The 18,085-nt window shown below is 42.0% G+C and overlaps 1 protein-coding gene across 4 annotated transcripts in view; it reads right to left on the bottom strand.

Moving 5' to 3' along the window:
* Positions 1-18,085, bottom strand: part of NINL (ninein like) — a 441,695-nt gene that overhangs the window by 194,282 nt on the left and 229,328 nt on the right. For all 4 annotated transcript variants that reach the window (XM_085612328.1, XM_085612329.1, XM_085612330.1 and 1 more), the window contains exons 8-10: positions 15,042-15,200; positions 8,058-8,194; positions 3,134-3,274 (exon numbers count right to left, since the gene is read on the bottom strand). In XM_085612328.1, coding sequence (XP_085468454.1) covers positions 3,134-3,274; positions 8,058-8,194; positions 15,042-15,200 — 437 coding nt within the window. The remainder of the gene's footprint in view (positions 1-3,133; positions 3,275-8,057; positions 8,195-15,041; positions 15,201-18,085) is intronic.

Here is an 18,085-nt window from a genome sequence, read left to right as displayed (position 1 = left end):
ATAGATGCACAGGGCATTATCAGGGAAACATCAAAAGAGATCCTTGAAGTATTTCATGACTATTACACTAAACTCTATACTGGGGAAGACCCCGACATACTTAATGGGGAACGGCTTTTACGAGACAACATCATAGCAAAACTAGACCCTACCTCTGCTGCTACTATAGATACCCCTATTAATCTTGATAAGCTAGAAGGGGCGGTTAACAATTTAGCCTCGGGTAAAGCTGCAGGGCCAGACAAAATACCCTTAGAATTTTACAAGATATTTTTAACCGAAATTAAAGATGAATTGCTCGCCACCATACTTCAAGCACAAAAAGGTGCCCCTCCGCCCTCTTGGAGGGAAGCTAATATAATTATTTTCAGGAAAAAGATAAACCCCCAACCCTTCCTGGCTCCTATCGACCCATATCATTGGTCAATGTTGATGGTAAAGTATATGCCAAAATACTGGCCGACAGACTTGCGAAGGTCATAGCATCTTTGGTATCTCCCAGACAACACGGATTTATCCCTGGGCGCGGAACCACTGACCACATTAATCGTGTTTTAACAATGATCGACTGGGCTAATGTAAAACACGCCAAATTCGGACTCATCCTTCTCGACGCAGAGAAAGCTTTTGACCGGGTGGCATGGGACTTTCTCTGGGCCGCTCTCTCTCAGGTGGGCTTAAACCCGGATTTTATTAAGGCCATTCGTGTACTGTATCAAGCCCCAACGGCAAAGATTTGCATCGCGGGGAACGAATCGGCGCCGATCTTGATTTCTAGGGGTACTCGACAGGGCTGTCCATGTTCACCTTTATTATTTTCTCTATATATCGACACATTTTTAAATATGCTTGAATATTCCTCAAGAATAGACTCCTTGGTTTGCGGACTGGAATCATGCCGCGTGCTCGCCTATGCCGATGACATAGCGGTCGTTACATCTAACCCTATGGCTGCAGTTCGGGTAATTGAAGAACTTGCCAATAACTATGGTACTGCGTCTGGTTACAAGCTGAACACAGCCAAAACACAAATTTTGTGTTTAAATCAACCAACTACCAATGACCCAAGAATTATGACCGAAGTAACATACCTGGGGATTAAGCTTCGCACTTGCTTAAAATCAATGGTTGAGTCTAATTGGGTTGGTATCGAGAGGGCGACCAAAACACAATTAGATCGGTGTGAGTGTCTTCATCTTTCTTTAGTTGGTCGTTGTAATGTCTTAAAAATGGTGATTTTACCAAAAGTTCTTTATTTTTTTCGATCTGTCCCGCTCGAGATCACTTCTACACAACTTCAAAAATTACAGTCAATATGCGCCAGATTTCTATGGACACAAGGGAAAGCCCGAAGAGCTATGTGTTATATGACTCTACCTCGAGAAAGAGGAGGATGGGCAGTCCCTGATTTCACACTTTATTATTACGCCTGTATGCTCCAGCATATGCGTATTTTATTATCAGGGGAAGAGGTGGCAAATACTGCGGAATATCCATCAATATTTCAAATTCTTCTCGGCACTGATGCCAATAAACGTTTATTTATATCTCTTGAATTTAACTATTACAAGCGTACAAAATTCAAAATCTTAATTGCAGCATTTAAAATATGGAGAAATATAAGGAAACGCTATAAGATCACAAAAATATCGTATTATACACCCACAACTGCGTCTCTACTACTTCCGTCTGTCTTTTGGGACACGATTGCCAAGAAGTGGAGGGAACTTGGCATAACTTGCATTGGGGATCTCTACTTGGATGGGGTTATGTCATCATTTACCGATCTCTCCGGGAAATATGATATACCCAGGAACGACTTTTTCAAATATTTGCAATTACGGGACTTCTTATTTAAAAGGGGAGGGATAATTCAATCTAATCCCTTAGTAGAAGGGATAAAACAGCAGGTACGCATAGGGACATTATATAATATTCTTCAACAGACACAAACGGATGATCTGACCAAACATAATTTGCTCTGGGATATTAGGCTAGGGAGAAGAGGCACTAATCTTGAAGAATATATCAACGTGGCCACAAAGGTCTTTGTGTCAGCTAATCTTAAAACACAATATTATAAAACAATGTTCAATCTTTACTATACACCTGCTAGAATTGCCAAATGGGGAAGCTCAAATGATGCAAAATGTTTTCGGTGTGGTAGTGAAGCTGCCGATATTGTGCACATCTTTTACACCTGCAGCGAATTAGACACTTTCTTCTCTCATATTAAAAAGTTTTTATTGGAAATATCAGGAGTAACTATAAAATTATCTGTGATAGATATGCTACTAGGGATGGACACAGAAGTTATGCCTACACATCCCCGATATAAAATGCGGTACTCAATCTTTTTAATCACTGCTATTACCAGGTTATGTATTGCGTCTATGTGGCTTCAAAAAGAGGCACCAACATTTGAACAATGGCGGGCAAGGTTCTTTAATATTTTTTATTTAGAATACAACTTATATGCTGTGAAGGGTTTGACCAAACAAAAGCTTGGCAAGGAAATCTGGGGGCTAGTAATTGATTATATGAGAGATTGAGAAATCTACTCCTTTTTTTTTTTTTTTTTTTTTTTTTTAATTCTGGCTCAATGGCATGACTTTTCGTTAAAATATATATATTTGCTGATACTTTAATCTGTTAAATCTTATACTGATAAACTTACCTATTGATTTTCGCATATATTATTTTGTATAAAACTATTTGTATACCATGAACTGAAAATAAAATAAATAAAAAAAAAAAAAGTAAGTGATTAAGGTGAGGCAGCGAGGAAGCACAAAGCAGACTTTTCAAAGAGAAGTGATTTGCATTATACTGTCACCATTCATCTCTTCTCCCTCTATTTCCAGTGTATTATTGGGTAAGTAACAGAAAAAGATAAACCAATCAATTGTAACATAATAAAGCAATTGCAGTTCACAAGAAGTGTAGTGTTTTCTATACACGTTTTTTGGGCATTTTTCTAAATTTTAGGTTTCTGAGCGTTCTGTTCAACAACGTAAATAAAGAGATGTGAACTGAAAGTAACACAAAGTCCCATAAGTTCTAGCATCTGCATGAGACACAGGGGCGGAGCTGGAGGGTCGGATCTAAGCAGCTGTGCCACTGCTGTATTTACCTTATCTTGCTCTGATTGATGAATTCCATGACACTATGATGGTCGTCCACCTCGCTGGTGAGCTGCCGGTTACGCATCTCTGCTCTTTCAAAGTCCTTTCTCACTTTCTCTTTCTCCCGTGACACTTGCTCCACTTGTACTCTGCCAATAAAAAATTGGAAGTTATGATGAGCAGACATCTGTGTCTGAAGTAATAACGCAAGACTGGAAACATTTCTTTTATTTATAGGGCACTATGTTGCCAATATTGCAATACAAACTTATTTAGTTAAAAACAAATGCATTACATTTAACAAGAGCTGAACTCCTAGAGTAAGACTGGAGTGGCGAGGGAAAAAATTACTTAAGAAAGGAATCAGAGATGGACAGAAGAGGAGAAAGCAAAAATCCAGGAGGAGCAACTATCAGTTGTTAACGATGGGTCTACATTTGTGCTCTGCAGCAATGCAACATTCAGCGTGTTCACAAACCGATTCCTTCACAAATCCTCCTCATTCAAAATGAGGAAACCAAATGTGGTCTCCCATCAATGTAGAACATCCATTATAGGAGAATCTGGAAACAACTTACGGGTGGGGTGAAGGTGGAAGAGATTATTTAATGTGGGGTCTTCCAGGATGCAAATCGTATCCAGGTTTGTGATTAATGATGTAGTGTTTTGGAGTTGTGCAGATTTGTTGATTTATAATTGCTCAAGCTTCATGGATTCTTTAACTGTATAATATTGGCCAATGGGGTAGCTAGGTTGCCATGGGCCCTAGTGCAAACAAAGTAACTGGGTCCCCTCATTAGGTTGACATCTCAGTCTGTCAGCTGGCCCCAACATTTCTCAACCTCCTTTGACAGAGTCTGCATCTGCCATATCAAAACTCACTACCATTCTCATGCACACATTATTGTATTTTCACTTCCAGCACTAAATTTATGCGAGTCAAAGCTATAACCCTAAAAAGCATTGCCAATAGGTGTGGCCATTGTAAAGTGCATGCAGACAAAGACATAACATACAGGGACCACACACTCACACTGATGCCCTCACATAGGCACAGCCCTCCCTCTGCACTCGCACAGGCATATGCCTTACTCTGCACTCACACATGCACAACTGTGAACCTGTAGACTACGTACCTTGCCTTCACAAAAGACAAAGTTAATCCTACATTCACACAGGCACATCCCTCGCAATGCACTCACAAAACATAGTGCTGTTCTGTCCTCACAGAATGATGCTGTTCACGCACAGGTACACCGGTCACTAGGAAGGAGCAGAGTCTGGACAAATGATGGCAAATGAGACACAGGTTGAGTATCAGGTGCATCAATCCAGTAGTGTTATTCAAAGCTTTTGAAGTAAGCAACACTCAAGCCTGAACATCTACTGAGCTTTTCCAATCTTCTATCAGCCACACTTGGACAACTATTGCAGACTATGGGAGTCTGATATTTGTGGACTTTTGCGGGAAGAGTCTTGGTATACAAAAATGGTCACACATGCCTTTTAAAAACAAGAAGGTGATTTTCTTTGTATGCTAAAATTAATAATAAAACAAAAAAGAAACAAAAACAAAAGACAAAATATGTCAACTAAATGTGGAGGGTACGTGCTTCAATGAAAAAATAAAATGTAAATCTTCACACTCATCTGTCATCTTGGAATAGTAAAAAATGACAGAGTATGCAGAATAACGTTTCAAGAGAGTGGCATGGTTTTGAAGCTTGCAGCAGTGATGCTTGGCAGTCTGCATAAGAAGTTAAACATCAATGGCAGCAGGGCTGCTGGTACTCTCATTACTCAATTAGCACCAGTCTGCATTTGCAGGTGAGCTGCTGGTGGATGAACTAAAGGAAATATCTCCTGAGGTCACACTTCTCTGGATGCAGAGTAACACAGACTAAGCAGGCAAAATACTGTTAATCAGAATACCTGATATCTTAAAGACCAGTGGTTGTCTACTAGGCAGAGCCAAACATTGGCAACACAGCTAATGGCTGAAGAGAGCTGAACTACTGCCAAATTGTATGCATGTTGTTCTGGAGGACTGACAAAATAGGTAAATGTAATTTGTGTCTGATAAATAACTGAAGTGGGCTTCACTAAAGCCTATTTTCTCTAAGCAAAAATATGTATTGATTTAGAGAAAACTTAAGCCTGGTGAAAAAGCTAAAACCGTCTTTTGGTCAGACCTAAAAACACAGAAATAAATAGAGCACAGGGAGCAAAGACAGGGAGTCCTTGGCTCACATGCACACCACATACCACACTGGTCAAGAGCACCACAATCTTTCCTTAAAGACATGGAACATGTGTGGTGCTGAAAAGTCAGACGGTGCAAGCTTCCTTCAAAGATAGGGAATGAATGTGGCACTGTAGCAAGGCCAGTGCATTCACCTTCAAAGAAATCGAACAAGTGAGCTTCTAAGGGCTAGAACAAGCTTACTTCAAAGACACAGAACAAGTGTGTTGCAGGGCCAACCATTGCAAGCTTCCTACAAAGACATTGAACAAATGTGGCACAGGAACGCCTCCCTTAGGCCCAACATGCAGCATTTCAGATTTTGTACAAGTGCATGCAACAGCACTGGGACATATGAGTGCAAGCTTGACTCACACACATAGCAACATTTCTACACACAAAAGACAAACAGAATCAATCAGGAATACACGCTTTCCTCACAAACACGGAACACACATCAATATGGTCAGAAACAACAGAAGCTTTGATCATATGTAATTGTAATAGGTTCTTATATAGCGCATACTGCCACCCTACAGCCAGGTTTTCAGACTCTTTCTGAACTCAGTCAGGGAGTTGGCTTGTCTGATGCTCAGGGGTAGCTCGTTCCATAGATGTGCGGCAGCCACACTAAAAGCCCCCCCCCCCATCCTAAAGCGCTTAACTCTGGCAGTCGTCATCAGGTTTGCGCTGGAGGAGCGGAGGTGCCTCTTAGGATTATACCAAGTAAACTTCTCCTGCAGTGGGACTGGGCCCAAATCATGTACTGCTCTGTATACCATGCAGAGCGATTTAAAGCAGACCCTTTCCTTAATAGGCAGCCAATGGAGATCTCTCAAGGCCAGAGTAGTAGAAGACCTACGTTATGCGATGAACAAGGACAGCATCTGCAACAGCAGTCCAAGGCTGTGTGTAAACACACCCACAATGCACAGCATTTGGCAGCAGTGTCAGTTCCCTTTACACGAAGCACAGCTACAAGATCGTCATCAGCAGTGCAAGCTAAGGACTCCCTGTCTTTCTGCTACCTGTGCTCTATACATTTATACTCACATACAAAACAGGTATCACACTGGCAGCAGAATTTGAGCTTATTGTAAGCACTGAATACTCAGAGCAAAGTATAGAGGCGGGTGAGTAACTGAAGCCTCAAGCCCGATGCTAGGCTCAGCTTCACCTCTAGGATCTATTAAGCAATATCTGCCAAATTATCTGAGCTTTCTTGTGGCTGGAGTGAGAAAGGGATACCAACCTAATGGCTGAATTACACATTTGAGATAAAAAACCTGGGATCACACCTGGCTTTGCCAATTGACCAAATTGTGGGATCCTGGCCAATTATTTTATTTTATCATGCGTCCTATTTTGTCATTGCTGCATTATGAGAAAACCTTGAAATATGTGCAGTGTGCTGAATAAAAATCTCTTGTCTTTGAGTAAACGGACTAGAATGTTGATCTGTGTAAAATAAGAATATAGCCCCTATATAAGGTGCACCTGACAACTGACTTGCCTTTTTGTTCAGTAATGGTATTGTTGCCGGGTGGCGGCATGAATGTTTCTAAGTTCATGTTTAATCACTTTTAATAAACACCTCTCAATGCCGTGATGTAATCCGATCTGAAATATACTTTTTTGAATTTTGAAGTCACTGGTTCCTATTGTTACATAATATTTGTTGTCCAATTTCCATGGCAAATGTTCCCATGGCTCCGCTCGTCCCTGGGCACTTAGAACCAAGACAGATCCTTAACTCGGCTCCCCCTGGTAATTTGTTGGCTAGCTCATCTCTACTACAGCACTGTGTATAACAGCTACTCAAATTCCCCCTCTTAATTTCTCACTCTGTGGAGCAACATATGGTTTTCCAGCATTCTGGCTGATTTATATAGGTTTCAGAAGGATAACTAATCAGACTTCTGGTTATAACAAGGAAGTGTTGTGCATCATATGTGCTTTCATGTTTTTTATTTTAAATTCTTTGTACAGTTTAATTGCAGGTATTTAAATTGTGTTGTGTTAGAAGAAAACATCCTACACCCTTTCCTTTCATACCAGCAAAATGATCACATAGTTCACTTTCCCAATCCTCACACTTTCCGGTAAGCTAAAGAAAAGTAAACGCCAGTTTCCAAGTTAAAAAAATAAGCTGTAATTTGTCTGAAGACTAGAATGACATTTGGCCTCTGTCCTCGAACGCACAGCAACAGTGACAAGACAAAAATACAATGTAAAGTCATCTTTAATGCTCGTTGACCTTTGGAATTCCAACATGGTTATTTAGGTGCCCTCTCAAGGCTCAAGGGGCGGAAGTTGGGCCCCCTCCTACCTCTGGGCCCCGGTGCATTGCAGCGGCTGCACCACTGGTAGCTATGCACCTGACACTATCCCAAGATGGTACTCTCCATATGTTAATAAAATGAGGCAATGGGCCAACAATTCATTTGCCAGGTGAAGGATATTATTCACTGCACACAAGGGGATGTGTTTTTTCCCATGTAAGAATCCTCGGCTGACAGTAATGACTGAGGACCCTGTCCAATCTTTCTCTGCGGTAGTATTTTGAAAATGGGTAGGTTGGAAGCCTAAGGGCACGCACAAAACAATTATCAACAAATTTCTGGATATAATAAAATTCAAACAGTGAGTGTCCATCGGAAGGGCCAAATATCTAAAAGGGAAGCTGTTACCGTAGATGCTGCAGTTCTTGCCGATATGAAGCCAGCCCAGCATGATGGACTCTGCTTTGGGTTACTGCCATCTCCTTGTCCAAGGCCGTGGCCAGGTCTGCCAAGTTTATTGGTTCCTCTAAACTGAAATCAAGACTCTGTAAAATATTGATTAAAAAAATACATTAGACTATACAGTTAAATTTCGAAAATGGAAACATGCAAGCAAAGAGAACTATATATTCTGCTTAAATACCTTGACGCAAACTCCAGTTTACTACTTGTATCTTTAAATATCACTATACCATAGGGTAAACGTAAAGGAACATACAGGAAAGTGTATCACTTCATTTCCATGTCATTTCATTCTCCTGCATCATTTCATGTCATTTTCAATTGAAAGAAAAAGGCAGCCACTCTTCATTTTCTTCAATGACACTAATTGAGTTCTGGTGTAAACTTGTAGTAATAAGTTCTTAGGTGTCACTCCCACATTTAAAACTGGTGGTGTGTGAGATCACACCATGTTGGTAAACAGATATTATTTTTGCTTGGCACATGAAAATGAAATGCAACGTTTTGATGCAGTTTAATAACATCTCTGTATTTGCTGGTCTGCTAAACTCTGTAGCTCAAGCTTATCTTGCAAGGCCACCTGGCACAATGACAACATATTTCTAAAGTGTAATTGCGTGGCCCACCCCTTGCTTGCACATTTTAGGCAATTCATTTTTTTGGGTCAAGCCTAGGCAGCGCACATGCGCTGTCTGCAAGACTTGTAGTATTTAGTATAGGACTTAGCTCCTGCCTGCTGCTAACCTTTGGCTCACTGAAGTGTGGCACTTTATTTCTACCACGTAACTGGTTTGGGCAGCGATAATACTATCCTCTCTAAAACCAGGTCACTGAGGTGTGGGGTCCCACAGGGCTCCTCATTGAGACCAACACTTTTTAATGTGTACATGGAGCCACTGGCTAAAATTGTGCTGGAGTTTGATATATCTATTACATCCTATACCGACGACACTCAGTTGGTCATCTCCTTGGACCCAAAAAATAGCAGGGATGGTGAGAGATTATGTTCCTGCTTGATAAGAGTCAAAGAGTGGATTACAACAAGTTGTCTAAGATTAAATGGGGACAAAACTGAGTTACTATTTCTCGGAAGTAAAGCAATACCCAGGCCCACCATAGGCTGGCCTGTTTGTCTACGCAACCCACCTACCCCTACAGAAAAATAAAAAAATCTAGGATTTTGGTTAGAAACGGGTTTCTCTATGGTGACACAGGCTACAGTGACCTGTTTTGGACTTCTTAGAAGTCTTAGGAAAATTCTAGACAGGATTCCTACACAGCTTAGGAAGACAGTGGTCCATTCTCTAGTCACCTCGTGGTTAGATTATGGTAACTCATTGTTCCTGGGGGCACCTAAATTTGTAACTCACAGACTGCAGGTGGTTCAGAATGCGGCTGCAAGGCTGCTGTGCAATATCCCTGCACGGGATCCAATGAAAAAGTACCTATTTGGACTTCATTGGCTCCCGGTAGAAGCCAGAATAAAATTCAAAATACTGGTCATCACCCACAGATCTTGTCATAATAGAGGTCCCAAAAACTTCGAGAGGCTAGTATCCCATTACATTCCAAACAGGCGGCTGCGATCAAGCATGGAGGAACTTCTAAAATCAACAAAGGTCAAGAGAGATGGGGAGGAAGATCCTTTTCCCACCTCCCTCCTAAACTTTGGAATTCTTTACCACTGGAATATAAGTTGATGGATAAAGAATTACAGTTCCGCAAAGCGATTAAGACCTGGTTGTTTAAGCAATACCTCTAAGGCCCGGATAACCCCTATCAGTTATATGACCTCTTAGTGCTGGGAAGCCTTAGGGCAGCCACGCGCTTTATAAATCTGTAATAATAATAATAATAATAATAATGTCATTTCCGTTTTTGTTGAAAGGAACACCGGCCAAGTACTGTTTTGTTACACTGTTATTGCTCATGTGTAGGTTGGGAGAACTCGTTTTTAATTGCTTTGATTAATGCTCATATTGGTGAGTGTTCAGTTTACGCACCCATCTGTGACATCTCCCCCACCACCAGCCACCCATTGCTGCTTGTTTGTCCTTGTTCCCTTTGTGTTCCTGCACTTTTTGCATGGCTTAGCGCTGTGACCTTTCATAGATGCTACGTTTTATACGGTGTGGCCACAGTCACGTTAGGTTGTTTCCCTCACCGTGTCCGCTTCATGACCACTACGCTTCCTCTGCTTTCCTTTTCCCCCCTTCCTCAGCAGGGCGTCTGCAGCTCAGACACAGCCATTTTTGTACGGTTTCGGAGTGTGCATGTTTACAGTGGTCATGGCAGGAGCCCGCGCCGCAGAAAGGGCAGGGTGGGCAGCCCCTGACAGTTCCACGCCAAGAGTGCCACTGTCGTAGTGGTAAACAGGACAGCATTGCGGAGGTAGCTCAGGACACTCACCGCAGGCAGCTCCAGAAGTGCTGCAGCGCAGACACTGCCTCCTTCCCGCACTACCTGCTTATCCCTCCTTTCTCCTCCTTCCTCCACTGCAGGCAGAGGCAGCCTGCACTGTAGAATATACTGGGTTGGGGCACAGCATACAGTGCACTTTAGCTATTTTCTGCTTAGTCTGCGCCTTATTCACAGAATTAAATTTACACTTTTTCTGCAAGTTTGCTTTTTTTTGCTATTCGCAAACTACAAATGTAGTTTTACATGTAGTATCTTTACGACTGTGTAGAACTCTGCACATAAAAAGATAGGACAGTCTCTGCAGTCTAAAAGATACCACACGTAGATCTACACTAGTAGTTTGTGAATTGCAAAAAAATAGTAAACTTGTACCAAAAGTGTAAGTTTACCTTTGTGAATAAGGTCAACTTTATTTTGTTTCCTAACCTTGTAAATCTCTTTTCACATTAGTTCTGGCTGATTCCAGTGTTTGTTCTCTGTTCTTTCCGGGCTCCTTATGCTTCAGGTCCCTTTACCCACCAGCCAGTCACCCTCACTGTCATCATCTCTCCATAGTACTTCTCCCTTAATCTCTTCCTTTAACCCCTTAGTCATTTTGTTGTTGTTAGACCTGTCAGCCCTTTGGGTGGTCCCTCCTCATCATTATTTATTTTGTCCCACTTTTGCCTCAAACCCTGTTGGTATTTTTCCTTTTTGGGAACCACCAGATTTTTTTAGTGTTGCTGCAGATTCAGGGAGCCATTTTATCTACCCCTGGAACTTCTGTCTGAGGGCCTGGAGCACAAAATGGTGGCCACCTGTGACATCACCAGCACCCACTGGAACCTACTAGAACCTTCTGCAACATTCTGGAGCCCTGTGACAGTTGGAGGCGGTTTAGAATGTTGGGAAGCTAAGACAGAGAGTTGGCAGTTGGAGCTGGCAGTTGGCACCTGACTGGTGAGGAGTGAGCAGCAGAAACCTGAAGGAGGAAGGAGTGAGGCAGCAGGGGTGGAAACTTGTGCCTGGAGTGGGGTCCATAAACCTACCCTTGATACTAGTCCCTACTGACTGAGCCCAGCCTGAAGCCCTGTGTGGGAAGAAGCAAGAAAAACCCTCTTAAGGACCTGGACAGCAGGAACAGGCCTTAGAAGCAAAGAACAGCAAAGTCCTGACCTGATTATTGGTTTTCCTGGAGACCGACGTCGAGTAGCCTGGAGACCTGGAGCCCGAGGTGGAGAAGCGGCGCTGACTGGAAAAGCAGACGTCGTACCCGGAGCCGCCAGTGGTCGGGAGAGGGCGCCGACGGAGGTCGTAGAGAGTACCAGAGGTCGAGGAGGAAGTCACCCGAGGTCGAGTGAGCGGCGTCGACGGGGGAGTGAAGTCCGCCCTCCGGAGTCGCCGGAGACCGAGGTGAAGCGTGCCGGAGGTCGGGAGTGGAGATCGCACTCCGGAGTCGCCGGAACCTGAGGAGAGGAGCACCGGAGGTCGGGAGTGAGGTCGCACTCCGGAGTCGCCGGAACCTGAGGAGAGGAGCACCGGAGGTCGGGAGTGGGGATCGCACTCCGGAGCCGCCGGAAGTCGACATCGAGCCAAGGCCGGCCGACGTCATCGAACCTGAGGTCGCCATCGGACCGGAGCCGCCTGAAGTCGACATCGAGCCAAGACTGCCCGACGTCATCGAATCGGAGGTCGAGATCGAGCTGAGGCCGCCGACATCGATCCGGAACCGCCTACCGGCGTCGTCAAGAACTGACATTGTGCCGAGGCCGCCGACATCGAACCGGAACCGCCTCACGGCGTCGACACGACTCCAGCGGCGTCGGAGCTTCAGAAAAAGGGCAGTAAGTGGAATAGAGGGCGCCTAAGGCCCTGTGGAATCCTGAGAGACTACCATAGGGGTTAGAGAGGTGCTGGAACCAGCTGGATTGTGCTAGGGGTGAGCTGAGACTAATTCAGAGGGGTGGTGTAGAGTGAGAGAGCCAGGTCTCTAGAATCCCCCCCTTGATCTACCTCAGTTTAGGCCTCAGCCTTGTCCAAGCCAGGGAGTAGACACCCTCAAGCCATCCACCTAACCACAAGCTGTGCCTGGGCCAAATCAGCCCATAGAAATCCAAACGTGATCTGATTCTATAAGTGTCACTGTCAGCTTTTAATTATTTATTGAGAGCACTGTATTTATTGTATTTAACCTATTTATTGCTTCACTGTATTTATTGTTCCACAGTATTTATTGTCGCACAATATTTATTGGTTTGCAGTATTTATTGCCTCAGAATATTTAATTGCCTGTATGTAATGCACTTATATTTATGCCTTTATTATTTATGATCACCCCTATCTATTGAATCATTAAGACAGTATTTATTTGACCTGCACTATTTAGAAAGCCTTGTATATTGTGATTGTGTTATTATTTATTTAATCAGCAACTAAGAGAAAAAGAAGATAAACAGAGATATTTTCATAATTTTTACGGTGTAGAGTCGTTTTTGGAACGGATGCACGCATGGTTATTGTATGGGTATGACGTATGCTTAGCACGGTGCCTGATTCCTGACCACTCGAGCCAAGCTACCACAGTGTGTCCTGGAAAGACCCCGTTACCACCACCCTTTCCGGTGTGGGAGTGGGGTATTTCCAACAGTTGTTACTTGTATTACTCCTCTCTGCAGTCTCACTTCTGTCTCACCTTCTACATTTTACTTGCATTGATAGAGGCTTGCTTTGATGGAGGCTTGCTTGTTTACTTTGTGTTCTTTGTCTCTCTTATACATTGGTGTACCGTCCTCTTACTAGTCTTCTGTAGCCTTGCAACCAGGACCCTATAATTTGCTACTCATCTGCCTGTGTTCCCAGTTTTTATTGTACCTTTCTCCTGCTATCCTCACTCATTTGAGTTGATCTGCACTTCTACCAACTGAGATTGAATGTTTTTGGAAGCTAAGCATTTGGTTCTTGTACTGTCTTGATTTCAGCTACACTACTTTTTATTCCACCCTCAATATAATGGCTTCTGGATTCCAGATGGACATTTTTTTTTACCTTCCCTTGTCATAACTTGCATGTATTCCCAAGTGCTTGCTGGTAAGACAGCATGTTTCCTCTGGAGGGTCACTCACTTTTAATTTCCTGGACGTATAGGACCTTGTGTCATATGCATTCTCGTTCTTTGTACCCCACTGTCCAAGGCACACCATGCACACTACCGTGCCTTTTCTTTCAGTAGCTTCCCTGAGCTTCGTTAGACCACTAAAAAGCTCTCAATATAGTCTACTAAACAGTAGGAGTCCACAGTATTTGACAGAGCTATGCCCTTTTATATCTAAGTGCTATCTTCTCACTTCTTATTCAGGTTGACTGCTGCACTTCCCTTCATGTTTGCTTCCTTCTGTATGCTCATGACTGTCCCTGTACATCATCTACACACTGTTATTTCTAGCCCTAGTATTTCTTTCATGTTGCTTGGATGACACAGTCCACGTGATCTAACATGGACGAGTTGATAGAATGGTGTAACAGAGTGCTCTTCTATTTTGCTAACATACTAATTCTGTTAAGAGAAGGATTGGTTTTTGGAAGTGTGCTGATGTGCAGAAAATCAAAATAAGTTGAAACCGGAATTCATCTATATTTAGTTTAACTTATAGCATCCTAAATTAAGAATCGGCATTTAAATCCACCATATTTGAACCAATGTGCCAACCAAAGACAACGGCAAATAACATTTAGATTTTTTAAAATGCTTTGCGTATTTTATTTCTCTGAAGGATTTCCACAGCAATGCTAAATTCACTTGGATGCAGCTACCTGAGAAAAGAACATTAACCAATTATATGTTGACCGACAGATTTTCTAAACAAAGCCTCATTATCAAACGTCTATGTTGCAACTCATTACCAGAATCCTTTGTCTGGAAAGTTTGTCTACATGTTTTAAGGATGACGTGTCATGGAAGAATTCACTCACTGCGCATCCTTACCGCTTTCAGTGGTACACTTTGTCCTGCACTTATTGCATTCACCTTCTAGTCCACTGTTTATATTACAACCTTAATTTTGCAGATTATTAGCAACTCTGCTTGCAGTCTAGTCCCTTGCAATATTTTTCTACAATGAGCCTCCTACTGTATTAAAAGCAAGCATTTGCAATGCAATAGGTCCCGAATTTGTTAAAGTTAGAGCTGCTGACATTGAAAATGACAATGTTTTTTACTTTTGCTTTTTTATACCAATGGCAATAGCGATATGCAAATATAATTATTCATACTGCAAAAAAAAACCCAAAAATAAAAAACATTGCCGTTTTCAACGCCAACAGCTCTAACTTTAACAAATGCGAGACGGACTGCATTGCAAATGCTTGTTTCTACTACTTGCCTCTCCTTGGTCCTTGCTGAACTTTTAAAATTCAATATACATGGTGATATTGGTTGGATTGCAATTGTTTTTTTACCTTTCTCAATATTATTAATAAACATAAGTTAAGAATGGTTATAAAACACAAAAGCCAGTGATTACTGGTACAAACCTTCAAGATTTCTTTGCAGTCGCCCAGCCCTTCTTGCTCCCAGATGGTGACAATCTGATCCATGTTCCCAAAGCCAGAGCCATCGTCAATGCTGGAAAAGAGATGTAACCCACCGCAACTCGACATCAGCGAGGGCGTACGCCCATTTTCTTCAAAAGCCTTGAAAAAGGAAAGAAAGAGATAATAAAAACTTTTGAGAACTGTTCCACTCAAACTATGCAAAATCCTGGAAACAGTTCTAACACAAGCACACAGTGCAACTCTTTGCAGCGAGACAATGCCAAAGACCAATGGGGACAACCAAAAACAGCTGAGGACATCGACCTACATAGACAAGACCTATCTTATAAACAACAATAAACAAGACTATTGGATATGTATTCTTTGCATGTGGCAGATTGATGCAAGCAATATTCTCTTGCAAACCATAAAACCCTCTTCTCAACAGCAGGAGAGAACCAATGCAAACTGATGCAGGTTGGAGCAGGTTACATATTCACATTTTTGCATATTTCAACTTGATACTCCATGAAAGATACCAGTAAAAACCTTCAACTGCAGCTTGAGGTCAATGACGCGCCATTACATTTACAAAAGTTTGTTAAACAAAATGTATTTTGCCAAGGCCAATACGGGCTGGAAGAGTATGGTGCAAGTTATAAATGGTGGAATTTCACAACCAATCAATCATTAACATCATCTCCTTTTTCTTATGCAAATATAGTGCCAGGACACTATAAAGCCTAGTGGTTGCGGAAGATTGCGTGGAAGGGGTGCCTCAACTCGAATACAGTGAAGTACTTTAAATGGAAACATATTACTTTAAAAGTCTAAGTTAAAGTCAGTGTTTAATTCTTCCCACCAAAGCAACACCAACAGACATAGGAGATGGGAAAGACAAGGGGAACTGATTGATTTCAAATCATTTTTCAGTCAAGGATGAGCATCTAACAGTTAAAGCAGAACACAAACTGCAAACACAAAAGAAAAAGTAGTGGCATAATCCTAACCACTGGTATTATGCAATCGTAAAGCAATGGATTTTTTTACAAAATGTAGGATTAACCGCATCTGCCACATAATCCACTGTGTGCTGCATAATCTGCAGATTTCAACAAAAAATTGTTTCTAGCTCAGAGGGATCAATTGTTACTGAACTACGCACCATATGTGGCGCTGCACAGTGGTAGACCCTTTGCAAAGGTTACCTGGTCACTTTTTGGTTGCGGTTTGCTAAATTCAGCTGCTATGGTGGTTGTAATAAGAATAAATATTTACCAGACAACATTAAAGAGGGTTGAAATAACAGAGCGAGATAATAGTGCCATGATCGATGTAGCATATTATACCACATAATCTTTTGTTTCTTGCCATACAATTTATTCAACCTTGCTGCATAATTTAGTCCTCCATTGCCATTTAATTCCAGTGGACCAGGGCATAATTAATAATAGAGCACATGTCCTACACTGGAACAACCAGTAGCTAAGCCCACTAAACACCTTCAACACCGAAGGCCACGCATTATGTGGCACAGCTTAGAAAGGAGATGCTTGATCACTGTGTTCTCTTTATAGGCTTGGCCAAAGGTGACAATAAACAGTAAAATCCAAGTCTTTAAAGTAATGAAGTGGATGTCTGCAACTCAAGTGGAAGCATGTTTCACTAAATGGATGTGTGAGGACATGAGATAAAGCGCTGCATAAAAATGGCAGATCTGGACTCATTTTGGAGGCGGGGACGATTGAGGAGAAAGGTAGTAGCAACTGTATTTGTCTGCAAGGATGATATGTTAGCTCTTGAAAACTAAATGCTTTTTGGTGTGAATGATGTAGGTGCAAAAGTATACACTAATGGTCTACTCTCGGTTTTGAAGGACTGGATTGAAGATCACAAGCTATTTCCAGTTGAACAGGGTGGTTTTAAAGAGGGCCACTCCATGTTGGACTACTGTGTTAGTTAGTGGACGACTGACCAGAAGTTGATTGAAGAGCGAGGGAATTAATGTTGCTGTTTTGTTGATTTCAGGGCGGCATTCGTCCAGGTGGATATAGGGTTATTGTGGAAAAACGGCCTGTAATCACCTATAGGACTTGTCGATTTTGAGAGAATAGCATAGGTCCAGCTGCGTGAGGGTAGAAATCAACCTACTGGGCTCCCTGTCAAGAAAAAGTCTGGTAAATAATGGTTCAATACAAGGTTGTGTATTGGCCACCCATCCTATTTGTCTTAATCTTCGCTGATTTACCCCAGGTTCTTTAAAGACCAGATCTTTTTCTGCGCAAATGGGCTGGGTCAATGTCCTATTCCTGCTGTAATCAGTATGCATAGGAAATCACATGCGTTTTCCAAATACTGTGAAACTAACCATTTAATAATAAACACAGGAAAAAAAACGTTCACATTTGGTACTAACACGAAGCCAATTGCAGGTAAATGTATTGCTATGCAATAAGTGGACGAAGTGGCTATATACAAGTACTGAGGCATGTATTTCCAGAAAAATCTAAAATGGAATACTTGGGTAAAACAAGTGATAACAGTGCTCTTTCCTTTACAGTAGGCCTTAAGAATTTTAATAACGACTAGTGGGACTTTTTTACACCAATTTTAAAAGGCATATAAAGTGATGGTCCAATCTCAGGTTCTCTATTGTGCAGAAATTTCCTATTTGCACAACATCTTTGGACCTATTAAAAGGATGCTGCGATAATTCTGGTTGGCCCAGTGATAAGGGTAGAATGCCATGCCATGCCCTAGACATAACAGTATCTGAACAACCTTCTTGTTTCAACCTAATTAAAAATCGACAATTGTTTGATGAATTAAGTTTTAAACAGCGAATTAAAATGGACTCGGGATATAAAGAAGCAAAAAGGAAAAGAGGGCGCATACATTTTTGCCAGACTTCCTAGAATTTAACACCTTTTAATCCTGTCCAAACAGGATCTTTGAGGACTGGTGGTTGAGGTATTTAAAAAACGTGACATGACCTAGCTGAACTGAAAAAATTCATCAATCCCGTTTAGTGTTCTTGGGAGATG

Source organism: Triturus cristatus, chromosome 6, assembly GCF_964204655.1.
Source record: "Triturus cristatus chromosome 6, aTriCri1.1, whole genome shotgun sequence".
Taxonomy (NCBI): Eukaryota; Metazoa; Chordata; class Amphibia; order Caudata; family Salamandridae; genus Triturus; species Triturus cristatus.
Note: the sequence above shows the minus strand (reverse complement) of the source record. Positions and strands in the feature narration are given on the sequence as shown.